Consider the following 23,861-nt stretch of genomic DNA (forward strand, 5'->3'; position numbering starts at 1 on the left):
AGTGCCCTCCTGGGTGCAGTAGCACATGCCTGGAGTCCCAGCAACCCTGGAAGCTGAGACAGAAAGATTGTAATTTCGAAGCCTTAGCAACTTAGTGAGGGCCCGTCTCAACATAAAAAAAGAAAAGGGCTGGCGCTCAGTGTTGGAGCACCCTGGGTTCAGTCCCTGGCATTGATAAAACCATGGAGCAGCCTGATGCGCTCACGCCTTGCCCTATTCTGCTTACTTCATGGCCCTTCCCCCCTCCTCGTTCCTGTTCTTTAATGTGCTTGTTTTCCGTGGCAGACTATAAGCTATCTCACCAGGTGGACCAGAGGCCTGGTTGGTCTTGCCCCTGGCTATGTTCCCAGTTCCCAGCATTTAGAATGGAGCTTAGCACACAGTAGGTGCATAACACATATCTGTTGGTGGGAAAGCCAGAAGGAAGAACAGATGGGTTGGGATTGTGGCTCAGTGGTAGAGCGCTTGCCTGGCACGTGGGAGGCACTGGGTTCAATCCTCAGCATCACATATAAATAAATAAAGTTATTTAAAAAAATAAAATATAAGCTAATACTGGGAGATTTATGACTTCGCTGTGGGTTCAGAGATGGGTGGGATCATCTGGGTGAGACTGGAAGGCTTCGTGGAGGCGGCATTTGGACTGGGCCTGCCTTGCAGGTACCCTTGCAGGTACGGTAGTTCCAGGTCTGGGACTTCCGAGGTGTGGACCACTAGCCTCAGGCGGAAGAAACCCAGAGGTGTAGCAGGTTTTTGTAATGACAGGGAACAGGGAGCAGTTCTGTTTGGCTAGAGTCTGGGCAAATTGAAAATCAGGAGGCAAGATCCTTTCCCGAAATTCCTTATTCTCACTCCCTGACCCCCAAATGTGTGCCCTCTCAAGACTGTCACGCAGGAACTTCTGGAATGTTCCACTTCTGCCAGAATTCTTGACTCATTGATCTCGTACCTCTCAACTCTTTCCAGTGAAGAAATGGAAGAGGAGAATCGGATACCCCCACCTCCACCCATTGCACACCCAAGAATGTCCCCCCAGCCGGAATCTGGCATTAGGAGACTGTAAGTGACACCCCTGGGCACGTGGGGCTCTCTGCACATTGCTCGCCATGAGGTCCATGGGTATCTGGATTCCCACCCTCAGGCACTGCTCTGGGGCCGGGCATGTCAATAACCACATCCTGCTGACATGTGCTTAACCCCTGGTCCGGCTCCCAATCTCGGGTTCCTCTCCCTGCCTGGACGCTGAGCTCCCTTGGGGGTCTCTAGGCAGAGAGGTCGGGCAGCACCAGGTCTTGGGGAGGCTTGGGCCTGAGGCTGAAGCTCAGGCTGAAGCTTGAGTGTGTCAGATGGGGCGGGATGTGCCTCAGCCTTCAACACCAGAGAATAGGCCGGGGGTGGGGGCTGGAGCATCTCAAGGGCTTGACCCTGGCTATGAGGCGTCTGTGGGGCCTGGTCTGCCCTGACCATACATTTCAACAATGACTCATCCTTTTAGCCCTGTCCCTTCACTAGGTATTCAGTGGTGCCAAATACATGCAGAGTCAGGCCTTGGTTGTTTGGGAGATGCATAAAAAAGAGAGCAACCTGTCCCCACCCTCAGCTAGACTTGAGGCCACTTAGATGGTTCTTGGCATCGCAGGGTCCATTTGAGATTCTGATGAAAGCTGACGGATCTTTTCCTTGGGAAAGACAGACATGAAATGTTGTGTGCCATTTCAGGAGGTTTGTGGACCCCTGAGGCCCTGGAGCTAGAGGTCTGTAGGGTGGCCTGTGCCAGCTGTATCTTGTAGGGGCCTCAGAGACCTCGCCGTAGGCTGGGAGGTAGAGCTCTATCCTGCTCATTTTGTGGCTAAGGAAACTGAGTCTCCTGCTTAGGGTTTTGTGGCTGATAAGAGGCAGAGCTGGGGTTTGAACCCTAACTTGGCCCTCTCCCCCTAGAGGGCCTTCCTGGGCCTGGGCCTTCCAGCTTTTCCTCCGGCAGGAGAGGCCTCAGCTCTGTCCCTGAGCCCCAGCGGTAGTTTTGAGAAGGCAGGTGGTTGGATGTGCAGAGAGGAAGCGCAGCATCGGCATGTGTCTCCTCCTTCACGCTCCGGTCACCTGGGGAGTTCTTGGCTGGTTCTTAGCTGGTGGGTTGACCTAATGCAGGGCGTGTGAGGGTTTGTGACAGCTGGACGTCTGCCTAGAACACAGTGCCCTGTTCAAGTTCCAGGCCCTGGTGGGCATGGGAGTGGAGGATGGCTTCCTGGGGTATCTGGGTTAACACCAGCTCCCTTCTTCCCAGCTACATGTAGCTTATTAGCTTGGCCCTAGATCCCTGCTGGATTCGGAGGTGGTATTGGTCCCTAGTTCTGGTTACAGATCAATATTTCCTAGGAATGAAGCATGGAGCCAGAAAATCTTCCTCTGAATTCCCCAACTGTTCTGACCATTTGATAATTTGTGATCTTCCATATTTATAACTGAAATTCAAGTAACTGAAGAAAATGAATTTGACTAAGTAACCACAATTTCCCAGCTTGCTCCAGCTTCAGGCTCAGCTGGATCCAGGCCTTTGACTTAGCGTCCTCTCTCCGGGCTCCCCCAGAAGGCAGCAGGTAGCAGCCATTGGTTCAGGTTCTCTTCCCAGAAGTTCCACAGAAATCACAGAACCAAGCCTCATTGGCTCTGGCTGGTCACATGATCATCCCTAAACCAATCACAGGGCAGCACATGGATTGCCAGGTCTGCACCCCCTTCTCCTCCCTGTTTGTATAGACCAAGATTGGGAAGAAGTGAGTCCCCAGCAGGATCAGAGTGCTAGACAGAGGTACGAAGTCCCCTGTGGCTTCTCCTTGGGCACCGGGAGGCCTTCAATCTTGGTTCTGTGTTCTTGGTGCCAGGAGAACTCTTGCTGCTGGCAGGGGTTCTTATAAGTCTTGGCTTAAGTTCTGGTGTCTGAGCCAGCCCCACTCGAGTGAGGACAGGCAGAGCCTATCCTATGTGCTTCAGTGGCCACAGCTTCTGGGTATCCCCTAGGGACTTTGCCAGATGGTTCAGGAGCCCCGCAGCTACCTAGGCTGAGGGAGGGGAGACCGGGTTCTGCATCCTTCCATCATTCATCCCAGGTCTTTAAGGATCAGACCTCTCCAGCATCTCCAGGGCCTGTGCACTGCCCTCTGGGGAGCCTCTGGCCCACAAGTCTCAGAATTCCTTCCAGCTGGGCTTTCCTACTCCAGCACACCCCCACCCCTCCCAACAGGTAATGAAGAGTTGACTTTTGCCAGCCTCAAACTAGGTGAAATCCTGAGTTATCAGAATCACCCCGTGAACCCTCTTTCCATTAGCTCTTCTACCCGTGCCTGACCAGGCTGCCTGGCTGCCCTTCCCTTCCACGTGGCTTCATCTCTCGAAGCCCCTGTTCCTTTAGCTTATCCTCTGGTGCTGCGAGCTGCCTGGGGAGGCAACTGGAATTGGGAGCCCAAGAGAAGACAGAGAGGAACGACCTCGCACCGTGGGGTGCAGGTGGCCAGTCCCATGGCAAGCCCTGCTTTCTGGGGTCACTGGGGGAGCCAGCTGGCACAAAAGGCTTTTGACCAGCCCAGCCAAGACACTGGTAGCCTTTGTCCTCCTCAAGGGACTGAGAGCTTCGGCCTGTGAGCCCAGAGGTTGGGAGGAGCCTGGGGCAGGGAGGGATCTTCCCTGGGGTGGGGAACAGCAGTTCTTAAGATGGTTCTTAGCCGATGGTCTTTACCTCCCCCTCTACACTCATCTGGGCCTGGAAACTCTGCTGTCCTTGCCTTGCCATATTCCTGCAGCTGTTGAGTGGACTTCACAGCTGGGTTCCAGCCCAGTCTAGTGCCCCTGGCCCAGTGTTCCCCACCTTTCACTCCCAGGTGTTGAGTAATGATCATCAAGGAGGCTATGAGACCTCACCAGCTAAGACCACTTGAACTAAAGTAGCCTCCACCCTGCCAGAGGCCCAGAGCCGGGATAGTTCTACCCATTTCTCAAATGAGGAAGGCAAGGCCCAGGGAAGGTGTGGAAGTCCATTAGATCATGTTGCCACCGAGGCTTGGAGTCGGGCTGCTGAACCCCTGGCTTTTGTCTGTGCAAACCCCTCCCACTTCCAGCTGTGGGCTGCCTTCCCAGGTCCCTTATCTCAAATATGCCATGAGTCAGAGATGGCAGACTCGACATTTCTGGGCTGAACATAATAGGGGAACCAGAAACTCTGCTGCCAGTCAACAGCATGCCTGAAGATGGTCCAAGAAGAGCTTGTGACTGAGCAGCCACTGGCTGGAGGGGACGTTGGCACTGATCAGGAAGGTCACGCGGGAGCCCCTGGTGACTTCAGACTCCGCCCCAGAGAGCGTGGCAGCAGCGCCCCCTTGGTGTGGTCCCGGCCTCCGGTTCCTGCCCAGGCACAGGGCTGCTCTGCACTGGGGTAGGCCTCAGGCTGCCCTGGAGCAGGGTGCAGCAGCCGCATGGGGACCCCAGGGAAGTGAGGGCTCAGAACTGGCCCTGTGGAGCGGAAAGGCTGGCCTGGGAGCAGGTGGCCACACAGTCTTAAACAGGAGGGGAAGCAGCGCATTCTGTCCCTTTCCTCCCACCCACCACCCCTCCTCGTTCCAGCCAGAAATAGCTGCTTCTCAGCCGCCCATTGTACCGCCTAAATGCCACCCTTAGAGCTGCATTTGGTTTGAGTCTTCCAGAATTATCTGGGGGGTGGGGGTGGAAAGCAGTTAAAACCAGCCACACCATGTCCAAGACACCTCCCTGTCGAGGTGGAGGCTTCTGCAGGGCAGTGCCTGGAATACTGCAGACAGGGGCTCCAGGTAGCGGTCCCAGCAGCCATACAGACAGGAACCCAGCCAGGACCCTTCAGGGGACCAGAGCCCCTTGACCAGGCCCCAAATGAGCCCAACATTTCCAGGTGGGCAGACAAACATCCACCTGGTGTCAGGGACACCTGCCACGTGTGTCCAGGGGGTGCCTGCTTGGGGCTCCCTGGCACAGATGGGCGCAGAGTGGTATGTGATCCCAGTGACTCCTGAAGCTGAGGCAGGAGGATCCAAGCTTGAGGCCAGCCCCAGCAATTTAGGGAGATCGTGTCTCAAAAAATATGGAGACATAAATTTTTATGGTACCAGGGATTGAATCCAGGGCTGCTTAACCAATGAGCCACATCCCCAGCCCCTTTTGAATGTTTTATTTATAGATAGGGCCTCTCTGAACTGCAGTTGCTGAGGCTGGCTTCGAACTCATAATCTTCCTGCCTCAGCCTCCTGAGCCACTGGGATTACAGGTGCGCAGCACTGCACCCAGCCTGTCTCAAAAATTTTACAAAAGGTCTGGGGAAGTATTTCAATGACAGAGCAACCCTGGGCTCCTGGCTGCCCCAAAAAGGAAAAAAAAAAAAATTATAGCTTTTCACAATAAGCTCTGGAGGCCTGGAGTTGTCTTCATTTCTGTGCCCCAGCTGAGGGACAGATGAGCATTGGCTGTGGCAGTGGCCCACCCAGATGGGAAGACCCCCTAGGGTGGCACAGCTGCCTTGGCCCTCATCCTGCCGGCCAGCCTAGGAGCAGGGAGCCTGCAGCTCGTGGTGCTAGGGGAGGCTGGAAGCACCTTTGGCTCCCCCCACGCCCAGGCCTTCTGTCCCTCCCTGGAGGGACACTCTGTTCCCTCGGTAGCTATCATATGCCATGTTTTGTTGGGCTGCTGTAACAAAGTGCCACAGACAGGGTGGGGGGCTCAAATGATCAGCTCTCAGGTGTTCAGGCCAGAGCCCAAGATCAGGGTGTCAGCAGGCTGGCTCATGAGGACAGTCCAGGCTCCCTTCCCCTCTGTGGTCTGCTGGCCTCTCTGGCCGGCCATGGCATATACAGCCTGTGGTCACCCAGGGCTCGGCCTCTGAGACCACACGACAGCCCCTTGCTCAGGCTCACATCCAAGTCGCTGCCTTTGAGGAGAACATTTGGGTTGGCCCGTCCTCCTGCAGTGCTGCCTCGCCCTACCTGGTGACATCCACCAGGGACCCCGTTTCTATATGAGGGTACATTCTGGGGTGCTGGGGAGCAGACATCCACAGCTGTAGTGGGAAGGGGACACAGTTCACCCCTGACACAGAGGCGTGCGGCCCCGGGCCCGGCTGTCGCTCCCTGTTCATCTTCTCCGTGTCTGTCTGTACTTCTCTGACCAGGATCTTTACAGCCATCATGCCCATGGTGGCAGCTGGACTGATTCTAGATGACCCCACGCTGCAGCCTGTGCGACGCCTCGTTTCCCTTGTAGGCACTGTGTGTGTTTGGGGTTCCATTTGACCTGTGCCTTGGGGGTGTGCTGAGGCTACTGCTGGGGCTGGCCTGTGTCCTCGGGTCACTTGAGCTGCATGGCCGTCACCTGTGCGATGGCATCTGAAGTGGCCATCGAGCTACTGCTCTCTTGCCCCACCTGCACGCTGCCACCCTGGAGTCTCGGCTCGATCACCCTTAATTCTTTTTATCTTTTCTGTTTTTGTTCTAAAAAAAAAAAAAAAACAAAACCAAAAAACACAAAACCACCTTGCCCACGATGCAGTAAAGAAGGTCCTTTGACTGACGGGTCAGTAAGCACCTCCCACTGCCATCTCCGAGTGCCACTAACCCGTGTTCTCCCTCCTCGTGGTGCCACGCTTCCTAAACCTCTTTGTTGTGCTGAGCCACGGGCAGCCACTGTTTGATCTTGTGACAGAAAGGAAAGCAGGGGGGCGGCTGCGGGGACCTCGCCATGCTGAGTGGCTTTCCTGCTTGCTTCTGTCGGCAGAGGCCAACGACAGGGTCACGCTGCGTTTCCGACAGCTCATTGCTGCAGCCCCCCCGTGGAGTGGGACCACACACTCACGTGTCCTTGTGGAGAAGGGAGCCCCTGTTTGCTAGGGAGAACATCCTGGGATACACTCGGGTTCCCCAGCTTTCTGATGAAAGAATACTTGATTCCTGGTAGTGGGGGCCCGGAGCGCCCGGTGAACACAGACGAGTACAGGTATTTTCACCTGGACGTGGTTCAAACAGAGCCCCACAGGTGACTGCGCTAAAAGAAGGGATGGGTGAACCTAGGCAGGAACTAAATATAGCTTCTCTGAAGGTGTGAAGTCCCCATGGTTTGAGTCCTCTTCCTGCCCCCAGGAAACGTGAGACAGCTGTTATATTCTCTCACAGAGTTCAGAAAGGCGAGTAAGAACTTGCTGGCAACAGGAGGAATCCCGTTAGAGCTTGAAGTATTGATAGAGACCCAGGAGCTTAGAGCTTTGGGGATCCTCAAAAGGGGCCAGGTTCACGGGCCTGGGTCCTAGTCGCTGTTCATGCGATCTCGAAGCAGACTAATAGGTTTCTCCGCGAGCTCTGTGCTCCCTTCTGCCTCTGTCTCTCAGGTTCACTGTGATCCATATGCAGGAGTCACAGCCAGAGCTGGGCAGAGTGGCACATGCCTGTAATCCAGTGACCCAGGAGGCTGAGACAGGAGGACCACGAGTTCCAGGCCAACCTGGGCAACTTAGGAAGACGGGAGACTCTGACTCGGGGAAAAAACCACAAAAACAAAAACTGGGATACAATTTGGTTTAAAGCACCCTTGGATCAATCCCCAGTACTGGGGGCGGAAAAAGAAAGAAAGAAAGAAAGACAAACTTCTTGGGCCAAGGTTGTGTCTGCCTTGCATGCTCAGGCCCTGGACTCCATCCCCAGCACTGCAAGGGGAAGACCCTGGGCCTGTGGTACCTGTCGTGCTGTAGCTGGTTATAGCAACACATCCCCAGGGCCCATTTTTGAAAGTCCAAACCAATGTTTCCCAAATTTCTTTCACCTACTACATTCACACTGTGTTTCTAACCAGAGAACTCTGTGCCAAGATGTACTTAACACATTTTATTAGTCTAATTTTTCTTGAATACCTACATGAGCCTCATCCTAAGCAGTAAAATCTATGAAATCTGGGCTTTCAATACGCGACTTCCATAGTCTCCCGATTGACATCACATAAACCCATAACTACTTCAATTAGGAGCACTCGCGGTGTACATCAGAATCACCTTAAATTCCACACACTTCAGGGACTCCTTTTAGGGCAGAGCGCTTGCCTGGCATGAGCAGGGCCTGGGTTCCACTCCTGGCACTAAAGAACAGAACCAAGATGCGTTCCCATAACTCTCAGTGTCCCCTGGTCCCCAGAAGGATCTCACACATTTCACATGTGCATGCCTTGCTCAAGCGGCCTCCAAGGTCCTGGGGCTGAATGCCATGCAGACGCCCCTGCTGCTTTCTAGAATCCTCTGACCTACCCTGTGACTTCTTCCTTACGTGGATTTGCCCCCATGTTTGCTGTGTGTCCCTGGCATTGCCAACAAAAAAAGACCACGTGCGGCAAAGGGCCGGCTCTCATTTCTGTCTCATTTCCCTTCTAAAAGGTTTAGCTTCTTCTCCAGAGATAAGAAGCGCCTGGCCAACACGCAGAGGAGCATGCACATCCACGAGTCCTTCGGCCAGTGGGCCAACACCCAGCGGGACGACGGGTACACAGAGCAAGGACAGGAAGCCCTGCAGCACCTGTGACTGTCACCCCTCCACCCGAGGGCCACAGACGTCCGAAGGCCACACCAGCTACCGAACTGAAGGGAGCCCACTGAACCCCAGCCAGGGGCCGCTGGCCTACGCCCCAGTGCAGACGAGCCCTCAAAATGAACCCCTCAGACAAACTGTGTGCTTTGGGGGTGGACATTGAAAAACTGATGCCAAACCCTAAAGAAATGTCTATTTATATCCAGGGCTTTTGCCGTTTATAATAGATGACTTTGACCCCTTAGGATATATATTTAATATTCCCGTGGACTGAGACCAGACTTTGCGTTAACCTTAGTAACAAGCTTCTTTAAGCCAAATACATCACTTGCCATTGTAACTGCTGTTTGCTTTGCCTTATATGAAATTCTAGGTGTAGAGGATTTATCATCACTTTTGTGGGAGGCAGTAAGAGGCGGCTCGTGTTATCATGAGACCGTCGTGGTGATAAAAGATTGCAGAGAGCGTACTGACTGGACAGCCAGCCTGATGTCCCCGGGTGAGCTGCCCAGCTCAGACACAAAGCAACAGGACAATTTTGCAAGAGCCGGCAGTTGCTCCTCCTAAGTCCAGAGCACGGGGCCACATCCAAGGCCACGCACCTTGAGCCTGCTGTCCTAACTCAACAGTTGCTAAGGATGAGGTGCTAGAACATCTCGTGTGCGGGTTTGGGTTTTTTCCCTTCCTTTTAATGGCATCTTTTTTCTTCTGTGTTCACTGTGTTTAGCATCCTGCAAAGAAAGCAAATGTCTCCAGACTGGGAGCAGGGTGCGGTAGCCTAGGCGATGCAGGAAGACAGGTGGGGTAGCAGAGGAAGGCTGAGGGGGGGAAGGGGCAGGTGGCTTGGGACTGCACACCTGGCTCACAGCTGCAGTGGCCAGCTGCCCTGGCTGCCCCTGAGCAGATGGGCTAGCTCACATGGCTTTTCTCCACCTGTGGAACACCTGGTGTGCAGGGCTAGGTGTGCAGGGATCCAGAAAGGCAGCACTTCCTAAGAGCATTCGAGGATATCTGACAGGTGGGGCCACATTCTGTGCATTCAGTAGAGTCTCTGTGAGGTGGATCTGAAGAATCTAAAGAGCCTCTGCTGTGGAAATGATTTGGATGGGATATGTAGTTGCTTTAGAGCAGTGGTTCTCAAACTGGCCTGCACCTTAGAACAGTTAGTGTTTATTCTCAAAGAGTGTAGGAGCATGGCCAGGTGCAGTACTGTAATCCCAGCAGCTCAGGAGGCTGAGGCAGGAGGATCACAACAAGTTGCAGGCCAGCCCCAGCAGCTTAGCAAGATCCTATCATCCCAAAATAGAACAAAAGAGGCTAGGGATGTGACTCAGGACCAAAAAAAAAAAAAAAAGGAGGGCTTGGGGATGTGGCTCAATGATAAAATACCCCTGAGTTAAATTTTGGTTAACACACATTTTTTTTTCTTTGCATAACACATATACACACCTTGGGATGAATGTGTAACTCTAGTGTTAAATTATTTATGTTGGATGAAACCTCTTGAATTTCAAGAACCTAAACTCTCAAGAGATACAGCCATAAGTAAAAATGCTAAATGTCACTTTTTTCAAAATTATGTGAGCGGTATGGTATTTATTTAAGTCCACAGAAATTAAGGCCAGTAGATCTAGCTCTCAAACCCACCAGAGGCCAAATAATCAGAAAAGGGAGATTCAGCCCATTAGAACAAGCCACAGTGCCTTCGCTGATCCTGACCCCTGTGTTCTTCACTTCATTCTGTGTAGCTTGACCTTTCAGAGAGCCATGAGACCGCCACAGATCACAGCCCCACAATGCTGGGGTTTAATTTTAAATGCCAACCAGAAGAAAACATAGGGTCAGCAGTTTGTGCTAGAATTTACCTTTGAGAGTGCCCAGATGTTTGGACTGGTGTTAGTATTAAGTCCACGCATCCTCTGCAGCTGGCACTCTCCCATCCCTTTGAGCGTCTTACGTGTGTTACTAGGGACTGGACCAGAGTTCACTTCCACTGAGCCACATCTCCAGCCTGGTTTGTCTTTTGTTTGAGACAGGATCTTGCTAAATTTGCAGTCCTGTCACAGGCTCATTGGGAGTCATTGGGAGCCACCATGCCCAGCTCTATCCTACTTTTAATTCAATTCAACCAACACTTGGGCTATGGATAAAAAAAACAGAAAAGGACCAGGAGTGGTGGCGAACGCCTGTGATCCCAGCTACCAGCAAGGCTGAAGGAAGCAGGAGGATCGCAAGTTGGAGGCCAGGCTCAACAACTTAGTGAGGCCCTGTCTCAAAATACACTGGGATGTGACTTAAAAAGGACTGTGATATGGCTTAGCAGTAAATGCCCCTGGGACTCAATCCATAGTACTAAGGAAAAAAATAAAAAAAGATATAATTTATTCTGACCAGATCAGGGTCCCAGAGTCTCAGATCAGTGTGAAGGACTGTGAGCCAAACCCTCCTTTTGCCCCACACTCAAGATCATTTCAGAGGGACTGGGGCTGCAGCTCAGTGGTGGAGCTTTTTTTTTTTTTTTTTAAGAGAGAGAGAGAGAATTTTCTAATATTCATTTTTCAGCTCTCAGTGGACACAACATCTTTATTTTATTTGTATGTGGTGCTGAGGATCGAACCCAGCGCTGCACACATGCCAGGCAAGCGCCCTACCGCTTGAGCCACATCCCCAGCCCAGTGGTGGAGCTTTGGCCTAGCATGTGTAAGGCACTGGGTTCAATCTGGCACCTCATTAAAAAATAATAATAAAAATAAAATAAAATGAAAGTATTATGTCCATCTACTATTAAAACAATTTTAAAAATTAAAAAATAAATCAAAGTACTGTGCCCATCTACAACCAAAAACTAAAAAAAAAAAAAAAAAACTCAGGGCTGGGGCTGGGGCTGAGTCATAGAGTGCTCGGCCGAGCACATACAGGGTGCTGGGTTCAATCCTCAGCACCATATAAAAATAGAGATATTGTATCCAACTATAACTATAAAATAACATTTTTAAGAAGAAATTTCAGAGAGAAAATCAAGACAAATTCTCTACAGGCAAATGAAAGCTCATAAGAGCCTGCTGTACAAATGTGACCAGCAGCAGAACTGCTTCTCCATCCTGTTAAATAACAGTGATTGGTGGGGATATGGCTCAGGGTAAAGCGTTTGCCCAGCAGGTACCAGGCCTTGGGTCCCATTCTCAGCACTGCCAAAGACAAGACAAAATTCTGTGTCTTTAGAAAGAGGTGGTGAAGGGCTGGGGCTGGGGCTGGGGCTCAGTGGTGGAGAACTTGCCTAGCAAGTGTGTGAGGCACTGGGTTCCTTACCTCATATAAATAAATGAATAAAATAAAGGTCCATCAACAACTAAAATACATATTAAAAAAAAAAAAAAGGCAGACGAAAGAGGAGGTGAAGGTGACAGGTTCACAACACCACCTTGAACCTCGGCTCCGGCCTGGAAATACCCGGGCTCCAAACCCCATCATCAATGAGCTTTATTCGTGCTTTATTGAGTACAGCCTGCCCCTGTCCCTTGCCCCGTCCCCCGCCGGGCCTCTACTTGCTTCGGTCCCTCTTCTCCCTCCCCCTGGGCCTGTCCTCCCTGGGGTCCCGCTCCCAGTCGTTCTCAGGCCACGCCCTGGCTGGCTCTCTATCGGGCCACCTCTTCTCCCGGCCCCTGTCGTGGTCCCGGTCCCTGGCCCTGGACTCCCAGTGTCGCTCCCGGGACCGGGACCGCTCCCTCCGGTCCCGCTTGCCCTCTCGGTAGAGGTCGCCCTTGACCACCGGCAGGTTGATGGGCTTCCGGAAGGGCCGGTCGCGCCCCCCGAAGCGCAGCTGCCCCGACTCCTTCTTGCCGCCCAGGCCGCCGCCCAGCCGCCGCGGCACCCAGCCCCGCAGCGTGCGCTCCAGCTCGTAGTCCACGAAGAGCTCGCGCTGGTCCACCAGCAGCCCGTCGGCGTCGCGGTAGGCCTTGAGCAGGGCGCGCTCCTCCCGGAACTCGATGAAGGCGTAGCCCTTGGAGAAGCCGGTCACCAGGTCCCTCACCAGCCGCAGCCGCCGGATGTCGCCGTAGCGCGAGAACACCTCCCTCAGCTTGTCCTCCTTGGTCTGCAGGTTCAGCCGGGCCACAAACAGGGTGAGCAGCGGGTCCCCCGTGACGCCCTTGTTGGGGACGTACCGGGCCAGCATGGCCCTCCACACAGCGCGGTCGTGCGGGTCCTCGTCCGTGCCGTCGATGCTGCCCGCCTTGAGCGGGTCATACTCCTTGGCGATGGGCATCCAGTCGTTCATGATCTGGGGGAGACAGGCGGTGAGGGCCATGCAGCCCGGGCAGCGAGAGCCGCCAGTCCCCCACCCAGTCAGAGCCCAGGGCGTGAGCCTGGTTCCCCCACAGCAGGGCACTGACGCTGCTCCCAGGGTCCCAGACCCTCCCTGCCAGGGACTGGGTGAGAGGGCAGGCAAGATGGCCCACGCCTGAAATCCCAGCGCCCAGGAGGCTGAGGCAGGAGGATCGAGCTCAAGGCCACCCTGCGAAACTCAGTGGTAAAGTAACCCTGGGACTTGCATTTATTTATTTATTTATTTTTTTATTAAAATAAATCAATTTACAAGGTGGCCACAGGAGGCTGAGAGGGCAGCTCAGGAGTAGCCCACATGGCAGGCTCCTCTGCTCCCCAGGAACCTGGAATCTCCTCTTGACTCTATTATCCCAGGAGCCCCGGAACTGACTACAGGGAACTTTCACTGGTGGGCACACCGCAGTCGTCAGTCACTCTGATGGGTGACAACTGACTCGCGGGATGCCTGCTGTAATCCTAAGGTCAGACCCGGCTAACACTCACATAACCCCCTCCTCCAAAACCAGGACTCTGTGGCCTGTCCATGGTCATTCATCCTGATGGCATCTTCCCATAATATTAAAATGATGTCTATAAAGTTTCTCCTCTTACTCAAGTTTTCCTCAAGAATCTTTTTGCTTTGCTTATTCAGTTGACAGGGTGAGTAGGGGCAATGACCAGTTGCTAATGGGGTACACTGTGGAACTGCTCCCCCAGTAAAAAGCTGAACACCCACAGAATAAACTCAAAGCCAAGGGCACTGCACTTGAGGCCTCTGGCCTGGCTCACACTCTCACCAAACCCCATTACAAAGCCTCTGCACACCTAGAAGGCTTGCTCCTGGATGCACCCTAGTCCTCAGCTCCTCTCTGCCCTGCGCAGCTGCCCTGCAGGGAATATTTCCTTCCTTTCTGCCTCCCACACATCCACTTTTAGAAATCCCACTGATCCTTCCAAGTCCAGCTTCAAACTCCCCCCACAGAGCAAATGTGCCTCCCCCGGCTCCCGGGACCCCTCCTGGACTGACTGTTCTGCCCCATGCACAGTGAACACCCTTGAGTTTATTATCTCCAGGTCCTAGGACACTTCCTGTTGAACACTGGAGAACTGAACTAACCGCCTTCCAAGTTAAACAAAAGGGCCCATCACTGAGAATGGAGAGGGAGCACACTGTGCCACACACCACCAGGCAGTGGAAGGAGGAGGGTCCCGCCTGTCATCAACAAGCAAGTAGAAGACAAGCAAGTGGAAGCCAGGCACTGTGGCCACGCTGCCAATCCCACCACTGGGTAGGGTGGGGCAGAAGGATCGAAAGTTCAAGACCACCCTCAACAATTCATGGAGGCAGTATGTCAAAATACAAGGAACTGGGGATGTAAGCTCAGTGGTTAAGTGCCACTGGGTTCCCAGCTCTGAAAAAAATTTAAAAAGTCAAGCAACTTTGGAGAAGATGCTTCTCTGGTATCTTAAGCAGTAAAGGATGATAGACCATGAGGGCATCAGAAGGCACAGAGGACAGGAGTGAGACATTTGCAGTCCTGTTCTGGCTCTGGCTCACTGTCTTTTCTCTCATGGATAGAATTTCTCCACGTGAAAACAGAAGAGATGGAGCTATGGTATTTTGGTCCCGATATTCTGGTATTTGGTCTACAGAGACCCCTTATCTACTGGGCCTGATATTCCTGGAGTTTAGTCTTATTCCCCATTCCATCACAGGGTTGCAGGAAAAAACTATGATGATTACAGATTAGTCCAACACTTAACAGGTGCCAAGCACTGTGCTAAACCCTCCTCTCAGCTCTCAGCAACAGCATGTAGGTAGGCACCGCTGTCACCATCCTGTCAGATGAAAAGAGCTGTACACAACCAGGCACCCTGGCACACACCTGTGATCCCAGCAGCTGGGGAGGCTGAGGCAGGAGGATCACAAATTCAAAGCCAGCCTCAGCAACTTAGTGAGCCATGTCTCTAAATAAAATATAAAATAGGAGTGGGGACATGACTCAGTGGTTAAGCAGCGCCCCTGGGTTCAATCCCTAGTACTAAAAAAAAAAAAAAAAAAAAGATTAAAGACTCTTACCCCAAGTCATAAAGCTAAGTGGTGGCCCAGTGAGGGGATCTGAACCAGGAGCTTTGAACCAGGAGCTGTGTTGAACCCCAGAGCTTGAGCTCTTGACCATTTGCTCAGGGGGCTTTCATGAAAGATAAGGCTTTGGAGATTGGAATGAAGAAAATCCATCAGGATTCTGGGTTTTGGAGACTGAGATCCATGATCCGCCTCCAACCCCAGGAGGAAAAGAACCCCTCCTCATGCAATATAAAAAAACCATGTCCATGGGCTGGGATTCTTACAGCTCAGTTGGTAAAGTGCTTGCCTTGCATGCACAAGGCCCTGGGTTCAATCCCCAACACTACACACACAAAAAAAAGTCACAAGGATCCACCAACTAAACTTACATTATTGGGGTTGGGGATATAGCTCGGTGGTATAGCGCTAGTCTAGCACGTGTGGGGCCCTGGATTTGATCCTCACCTCAGCACCATATAAAAATAAATAAAATAAAGGTACTGTGGCCAACTATTCCTAAAAAATATATTTTTAAAAAACTTACATTATCGTACATAGTGACAGCTCCTGTTCCAAGCTTTAAAATTACTTAAAATTAAAATCTAAAGAATGATAAAGAATTAAGCACAAGATTTGTTCTGTCTCATCTGCATGTTTTTATCAATACAACAGCAGCCTGCACTTTCATAATATGATATTTCTAATTGTATCTGCAGCATCGCAGCATTATATTGAGATCTCCTGCAACAATCTCCCTGGTCAAGGGAGAGATTTGAGAGAGGAATGATGGGGTGGAAGTGGATGGGGCAATTAACCGTCAAAGGCAAAAATATGGGAAAACGACAAAGAGCACTAGGTTGGAAGTCAGACTCTCAAGGCTGAAGACCCAGTTCTACCATGTGGTGCCAAAACTTAAAATTTATTTAAAAATTTGAGAATCGGAATTATTATCTATAAAACGCGTCTACACGCCACGTCACTGGGTTTTTGCGGACTGGATGGTATCAAAGAAAGTGCTTGTTTATAAGTTATCATAACACAAATGAAAGTTTTGTTCTATACAAGTCTCTCCTTCCAGGGTCTTGGGATGAGCCAAAGCCCCGCTCCCGCCGACAGCTCCCGGCATGCGCAAAGGCGCTGGGGAAGCACGGGCGGAAGTCGGAGTGGGACGGCCTGCGCCACACTGCCAGCGTCCCCATTCCCTCAGCCACCACCTCAGCCTGGCTGGGTCCTCCGACCCCTCACCTCCTGGATGGGCGCAAGGAGGAAAGGGCCACCTTTCCGTTCCAGTTCTCGCCCCTCTGGCCCGCAACGCAGTTTCTGAACTGTCCCCCTTTGCCAGGTTTCAACATGGCGCCGCGCACCTCGGCGGCCACAGCATCCCCACAGAGTCCCTCTTCCTTCCCTCGGGCTCGGGCCCGTCCCTTCAGATGCTCCCACTCACCTCGGCACAGCTCCGGCTCGCGGAGACCTTCCCAGACACCGAGATAGATAGGCCCCGACCCCGGGCAAGGGAAGCTTCCTGATGCCGGCCTCGACCAGACGTCTACGTTGCCATCCGCAGATTCGTCAGATGCTGTTTTCCTTTTGCCGTTTTAAGACGTCCCGTCACCTGCATTGGACCTCAGGGGCGGGTATCTTCCGAAGACATTGCGCTTTCATTTGTTTCTTTTTTCTTTTCTTTTTTTTTTTACACGAAAACAAAAAATGCTAAATTGACCAGTTGCTATAGCACCGAATGTGCAGTTAGTTTTTTCTGGGAACGGCTTAGGCTCACATGTGGTTATGATGATTTTTAATGAGCCCCGTTGGCATGAAATTTTATACACGGTCCCAGAGGTTTCATAATCCCTATGTTACCAAAAGCTCGGTCCTTGTCCCCATGCCAATCCAATAAGGAGGATACGGTTTTGAGAAACAGGAAAAAGAAGGTTTATTGCTTTGCTAGCAAAGAAGAAACCCCAGGACTCCTGTCCCAAAGGCTGGGATTCTCCCATCAGCAAGAACAGGGGTCTTTTAAAGAGGTGACTCAGAGAAAATGAGATTAGGGAGGAGAAGGTTAAGGAAAAGAAGATCAGGGAGGAGGTCAGGGAGAAGATTGTTGGGATAAAGAAAAAACATGTAAGTTTCAAAGCATCTAGTGAACCCCTGTTACACTTGGACTTAATAAGTTCACTTTCCACACAAGTAGAACAGTATTTTTTTTTCTTTTTCCTTAAACCAGGAAGGGCTCCACCACTGAGTTACATCCCCAAATCTTTCTACTTTTATTTTTATCAATTATTTACTTACTTATTTTTGGTACTGGGGACAGACCCCAGGAACTCTTTACCATTAAGATACCGCCCTAGCCTTTTTAATTTTTTATTTTGAGTCAGGATCTGGCTGAGTTGGTAAGGCTAGTCTCCAACTTGTGATTCTCCTGCCTCAACCTTCCCACCTCTTTTGAGATTACAAGCATGCCACAGTGCCAGGCTCCCTGATGATTTTTGTAAGAGCACAGAAAACCCCTGCAGTAAGAAGCCCAGTTTAATAAATATGTACAATTGAAAGACCCTAACCCAGTTACCTAAGGCCAAGATATGAAATCAAGATACCAGGCATGTCATAAACAGGCTCAGGCGCCAGACGTGCTTTGCACATAAAGAACAGAGCACCCACATCCTGGGGCATGCATGAATAAACAGGAACAGATAAGCAACGGAATGTAAACCCACAGGGAACATAAAGTGAAAAACAACCTTACCCCCTAGGTGACCTATATGTTAGATTTAAAGAAACCAATGAGAAACCCGTTGCTTCCCGCGTGCGGGCGAAACCTGTCCTAAACCCTATAAAAATCTCTGTATCCCCAAGCCCGGTGTGCCAGTTCACCAAAGCTCCGGCTAAGGTTCTGCTGGGCACCTGCAGGTGCCTGTGTCTCAATAAACCACCTCTTGCTTTTGCAGCCAGTGTTTCGTGTGATTCTCCTTGGACAGGGAAACAGAGGGTCTTTCATTTTGGAGGTCCCACCAAGATTCCCTTCCCCCCAGTCCAGATCCCTGCCCGAGGACCACCTGGCGTCACTGGGAGGTAAGCTGGCCAGCTCATGTCGTGTTTGTCTCATGTCGTGTTTGTCGTGTCGTCTGGTGTCACTCCTATGTTTGTAACCCTTGACTGATACTCTGTCTCCATTGTTCTGTCTGTGCGCTGCATCGGTACGATTACGCGTAGTCGCTCTGTATTTTGGGCAGCTTGAGAAGGAGTTGACGAACTCAGACTTCTCTCCTGCCACCCTGGGAGACGTCCCAGGGATCACAGGGGTCCATTTTTTCCGGAGCCCCCAGTGTTTCCGAGGGATACACTGTCCTCGTGAGCAAAGGAGATACATCTACTTCTCCTAAGCCCTCAGATACTTTCGGTTTGTGCCGAAACCGCGCAGCGCTCTTTCTGTCTGGTCTGATTTTTGTGTCTGCCTTTTTACTTTTTCTCTTCCATCTAGAATTAACATGGGGCAATCAATCACAACCCCTTTGAGTCTCACCCTCGACCATTGGCAAGACGTCCGAAATCGGGCAAATAACCTCTCGGTAGAGGTCAAAAAGAAGAAATGGATAACACTCTGCACCGCGGAATGGCCAACACTCAATGTGGGCTGGCGTAAAGAAGGAACATTTAACCCTGATCTTATATTACAGGTGAAATCCCAGGTTTTCATCCAAGGTTCTCAGGGACACCCTGATCAGGTACCCTACATCGTTACCTGGGAGAATTTGGCCTCTGACCCACCCCTTTGGGTCGCCCCTTTCTCTCCGCCTAAGCCTGCCCTGCGAACTCCTTCCGAAGCCCCACCTCCACCTTCCGCTCCACTTATCCCAATACCCGCACCCCCACCCTATCAGCCCCAACCCGTACCGGCTCCTGATTCCATCCAGGTTTCCTCGGAGGAAGAGGAAGAACAAGTAGATCCAGTCACCAATAACCCTCCGGGTCCATCCCCCATGGTCGGGAGACTTCGTGGCCGCCGGGAGCCTACCGCCTCGGGAGATACATCTAGAGTTCCCCCCTTGCGGCACACGGGAGGCCCCAATGGCCAATATCAGTATTGGCCTTTCTCTGCCTCTGATCTCTATAACTGGAAAACACATAACCCATCCTTTTCCAGTGACCCTGTAGCTCTAACCTCTCTGATAGAATCTATTCTAGTGACTCACCAGCCAACATGGGATGATTGCCAGCAGCTTCTACAGACCCTTCTCACTTCTGAGGAGAAACAGAAAGTTCTCCTGGAAGCCCGTAAAAAGGTGCCAGGGGATGACGGGCGCCCCACTCAACTCCCAAATTTGATCAATGAAGCTTTCCCCTTGACTCAGCCAGACTGGGACTATAACACTGATGCAGGTAGGAACCACCTACGTCTCTATCGCCAGTTACTCATAGCGGGTCTCCATGGAGCAGGGCGACGGCCCACCAATTTGGCTCAGGTAAGACAGACTACACAGGGACCAGAGGAAACTCCGACTGCATTTTTAGAAAGACTAAAGGAAGCCTATCGGAGGTACACACCTTTTGACCCCGACAGTGAGGATCAGAGGGGAAACATTTCTATGGCCTTTATTTGGCAGTCCGCTCCAGATATTAGGACTAAGTTACAAAGATTAGACAACTTACAAGATTTTTCTCTAGCAGATTTATTGAGAGAAGCAGAAAAGATTTTTAACAAAAGAGAGACTCCAGAGGAAAAGGAGGAAAGAATCAGGAAAATGCAGGAGGAAAGAGATCTCAAATTTAAGGAAGAATTAGACAAGAGAGATCGGAAGCGTCATAAAGAATTAAGTAAAATATGGGCCACTGTAGCTCAGGCAGGGCAACGAGGAGGTAAGACAGGCAAGGAGAGGGAACGAGGCAGACCCCGTGTAGACCGAGACCAATGTGCCTACTGCAAGGAAAGAGGACATTGGGTAAAGGACTGCCCAAAGAAACCCCCCAACCCCAGAAGAGGTACAAACCGGACCCCTCAATTGCTAGCCTTGGATGAAGATTAGGGGAGTCAGGGCCAGGAGCTCCCCCCTGAGCCCCGGGTAACTCTGCAAGTAGGAGGGCAACCTGTGACCTTCCTAGTGGATACGGGAGCCCAACACTCGGTGCTAACACGGGTGCCACCGGAAGCAAACCGTACCGATGGACCACCAAAAGAGAAGTACACCTTGCCACAGATAAAGTTTCCCATTCGTTTCTGCATGTGCCTGATTGTCTGTATCCACTACTAGGAAGAGACTTATTGATCAAATTGAGAGCCCAAATTTATTTTAAGGATGGGAGTGCCTCCGTCACAGGGCCAAACCAGGCCCCCTTACATGTACTGACTTTCAAATTAGAAGACGAATATAAACTTTTTGACAAACCTTCTGTACCTATGAAGGACATGGACTATTGGCTTGATTCCTACCCGGAGGCCTGGGCTGAAACTGGAGGAATGGGAATGGCTAAACAACAACCTCCGATAGTCATTCACCTAAAAACCACTGCTACTCTCATAAATATTAAACAATATCCTATGTCAAGGGAAGCTCACCAGGGCATCAGACCACATATCAAATGCCTCCTAGACCAAGGCATCCTAACTCCTTGCCGGTCGTCCTGGAACACCCCATTGTTGCCAGTCAAAAAGCCAGGAACAGGACTGGGGATGTGGCTCAAGCGGTGGCACGCTCGCCTGGCATGCGTGCGGCCCGGGTTCAATCCTCAGCACCACATACCAACAGGGATGTTGTGTCCGCCGAGAACTAAAAAATAAATATTAAAAAGATTCTCTCTCTCTCTCTCTCTCTCTCTCTCTCTCTCTCTCTCTCCTCTCTCACTCTCTCTTTAAAAAAAAAAAAAAAAGCCAGGAACAAATGACTACAGACCTGTCCAAGATTTAAGAGAGGTAAACAAAAGGGTAGAAGATATTCACCCCACGGTGCCTAACCCCTACAATCTCCTCAGCACCTTGCCCCCTACCCATACTTGGTATACCGTTCTGGACCTGAAAGATGCCTTCTTCTGCCTAAGATTGTCTCCCCAAAGCCAGGCTCTCTTTGCATTCGAATGGAAGGATCCCGAAGACGGAGTCTCTGGACAACTGACCTGGACAAGACTGCCACAAGGGTTTAAAAACAGCCCGACGCTCTTCGATGAGGCCTTACATCAGGATCTGGCCAATTTTCGTGTAAGACACCCCTCCTTAATTATGCTTCAATATGTAGATGACATCTTGCTGGCTGCTACCTCCGAGGAGGATTGCCTGGCAGGTACAGAGACATTACTACAAACATTGGGGCAGTTGGGGTATAGAGCGTCAGCTAAAAAGGCCGAAATCTGTTAGACAACAGTTACTTATCTTGGCTACGAACTTCATGACGGCCAACGGTGGTTGACAGCTGCCAGGAAAGAGACTATCTTGAGCATACCAACCCCCCAGAGTCCCAGGCAGCTGCAGGAGTTTCTAGGGACCGCAGGTTTCTGTAGACTCTGGATTCCTGGGTTTGCTGAGATAGCAGCCCCCTTGTATCCACTGACTAAACAGGGTAACTCCTTCACCTGGACTGAAGAACACCAGCTGGAATTTGATCGCATTAAATTGGCCCTTCTGTCAGCCCCCGCCTTAGGCCTACTGAACGTTACCAAGCCTTTTGACCTGTTTATAGATGAGAAGCAGGGTTACGCAAAAGGGGTCCTAACCCAAAAATCGGGGCCCTAGAGGGGTCCTATAGCATACCTGTCAAAGAAATTGGACCCAGTGGCATCAGGATGGCCACCATGTCTCCGGATGATAGCAGCTGTAGCTATTCTGATTAAGGATGCCACTAAACTGACTTTGGGGCAGCCATTAACCCTATTAACCCCTCATGCCATTGAGACAATAATTTGCCAACTGCCCGATCGCTGGATGTCAAACGCCCGACTCACCCATTACCAGTCTTTGTTATTGGACACTGACCGAATTCAGTTGGGCCCCATGGTCACACTGAATCCAGTGACCCTCCTACCGCTCCCGGGAGAAGCAAATCCTCACAACTGCCAGCAGATTCTTGCAGAGACACAGGGGACCCGGCCAGACCTCACGGACCAACCTATGAAGGATGCTCGAAACCTGTCCTAAACCCTATAAAAATCTCTGTATCCCCAAGCCCAGTGTGCCAGTTCACCAAAGCTCCGGCTGAGGTTCTGCTGGGCACCCGCAGGCGCCTGTGTCTCAATAAACCACCTCTTGCTTTTGCAGCCAGTGTTTCGTGTGATTCTCCTTGGACAGGGAAACGGGGGGTCTTTCACAATTATGTGTCAAGTTAAAAATTTAAAAATTGGGGGGCTGGGGATGTGGCTCAAGCGGTAGTGCGCTCGCCTGGCATGCGTGCGGCCCGGGTTGGATCCTTAGCACCACATACAAACAAAGATGTTGTGTCCGCCGAAAACTAAAAAATAAATATTAAAAAATTCTCTCTCTCTCTCTCTCTCTCAAGAAAAAAATTAAAAATTGCATTTAAAAAGGAAGGAGGAGCTAAATTTAAAAACCCAGGGTGAGAGGGAGTAGATATAATTAATATCTACATGGGCTGAGGTTGTGGCTCAAAGATAGAGCACTTGCCTAGCATGTGTGAGGCACTAGGTTCAATTCTCAGCACCACATATAAGTAAATGAATAAAATAAAGGTTCATCAATAACTGAAATATATTTTTTAAAAATAATTAATATCTTGGGACTGAGGTTGTAGCTCAGTGGTAGAGTGCTTGCCTCGCACCTGCAAAACCCTGGTTTCAATCCTCAGCTTCACATAAAAAAAAAAAATAAGTGGAATAAAGGTATTGTGTCCAACTACAACTAAAATATAAATATTAAAAAATAATATCTACAAATTATTAGAAATAATATCATTAATATTTTTAAAATCTATTTTTGAAAATCTACAAATCTATTTTTTTTATTTTTATCTTTTTTAATATTTTTTTTAGATGTTGATGGACCTTTATTTTATTCATTTATTTATATGTGGTGCTGAGAATCGAACCCAGGGCCTCACACATGCTAGGCAAGTGCTCTACCACCAAGCCACAACTCCAGCCCCTACAAATCTATTTTTAAATACTACAAATATCTACAAATTATTAGAAATAATATATTATAATTAATTATTTTTTAAAAAAATAGCACACAGTGATGGGATTTGTTGTTACATATTCGTACATGAACACAATATAAAAATATGGTTTGGTGAATATCCTTCCCTAGCCCTTCTGCTTCCTCCCTTTGTCCCACCCCTGGTCCCTTTCCTCTGCTGACCTCCCTTGGATTTTCACAATGGATAGGTCTTATATCAGTTATGCTGTTTCTTTTTCTTATTTTTTGAGAGCTGGGGACCAAACCCTACGCCTTACACCTGCTAGGCAAGCACTTTTCACACCCCCTGCCCATCTACGCTTAATTTTTCCACATTATTTTATTGTGCATAATAGTACACAGTGATAGGGACTAGGATTGTAGCTCAGTGGTAGAGCACTTGCCTAGCCAGTGAGGCACTGAGTTTGATTCTCAGCACCACATATAAATAAATAAAATAAAGATCTATCAATAACTAAAAAATATTTTCAAAAACTGGCACACAGTGATGGGATTTGTTGTTACATATTCATACATGCACACAATATAAAAATATAGTTTGGTGAATACCCTTCCCCAGCACTTCCCCCTCCCTCCCTTTCTCCCAGCCCTGGTCCCTTTCCTCTACTGACCTCCCTTGGATTTTCATGAGATCCCTGTCCCCTCACTCACCCACCACTATGGGTAACCAGCTTTCCATATGCTTTCTTTTCCTGTGTTCTCTCTAGCTTCCACATGTGAGAGAAAACAAGACCCCTGACCTTCTAAGTGTGACTTATTT

General features: G+C 50.5%; 3 protein-coding genes across 8 annotated transcripts in view; 2 read left to right on the top strand and 1 right to left on the bottom strand.

Annotated features, from left to right (window-relative positions):
• Positions 1–8,913, top strand: part of Rilpl1 (Rab interacting lysosomal protein like 1) — a 32,692-nt gene extending 23,779 nt beyond the window's left edge. The window contains exons 6-9 of one of the 6 annotated variants that reach the window (XM_026403022.2): positions 967–1,059; positions 6,182–6,269; positions 6,559–6,582; positions 8,423–8,488. In XM_026403022.2, coding sequence (XP_026258807.1) covers positions 967–1,059; positions 6,182–6,269; positions 6,559–6,561 — 184 coding nt within the window. In that variant the 3' untranslated portion in view covers positions 6,562–6,582; positions 8,423–8,488. Of the gene's footprint in view, positions 1–966; positions 1,060–6,181; positions 6,270–6,558; positions 6,583–8,422 lie in introns of all 6 variants that reach the window. The other 5 variants (XM_026403017.2, XM_026403020.2, XM_026403021.2 and 2 more) reach the window with 5 other exon arrangements.
• A 3,134-nt stretch (positions 8,914–12,047) lies between these two features.
• Snrnp35 (small nuclear ribonucleoprotein U11/U12 subunit 35) lies at positions 12,048–16,492 on the bottom strand. The gene is made up of 2 exons (XM_026402977.2): positions 16,409–16,492; positions 12,048–12,852 (listed from the first exon to the last, which is right to left on the bottom strand). The coding sequence occupies exon 2, from the start codon at positions 12,847–12,849 to the stop codon at positions 12,115–12,117; it is 735 nt and encodes a 244-aa protein (XP_026258762.2). The 5' UTR covers positions 12,850–12,852; positions 16,409–16,492; the 3' UTR covers positions 12,048–12,114.
• Positions 16,490–20,613, top strand: LOC113192765 (uncharacterized). Its single transcript, XM_026402976.2, has 3 exons — positions 16,490–16,598; positions 17,913–18,036; positions 18,446–20,613. The coding sequence occupies exons 1-3, from the start codon at positions 16,490–16,492 to the stop codon at positions 19,986–19,988; spliced, it is 1,776 nt and encodes a 591-aa protein (XP_026258761.2). The 3' UTR covers positions 19,989–20,613.
• Positions 20,614–23,861: the final 3,248 nt, after the last annotated feature.

Source organism: Urocitellus parryii, chromosome 3, assembly GCF_045843805.1.
Source record: "Urocitellus parryii isolate mUroPar1 chromosome 3, mUroPar1.hap1, whole genome shotgun sequence".
NCBI lineage: Eukaryota > Metazoa > Chordata > Mammalia > Rodentia > Sciuridae > Urocitellus > Urocitellus parryii.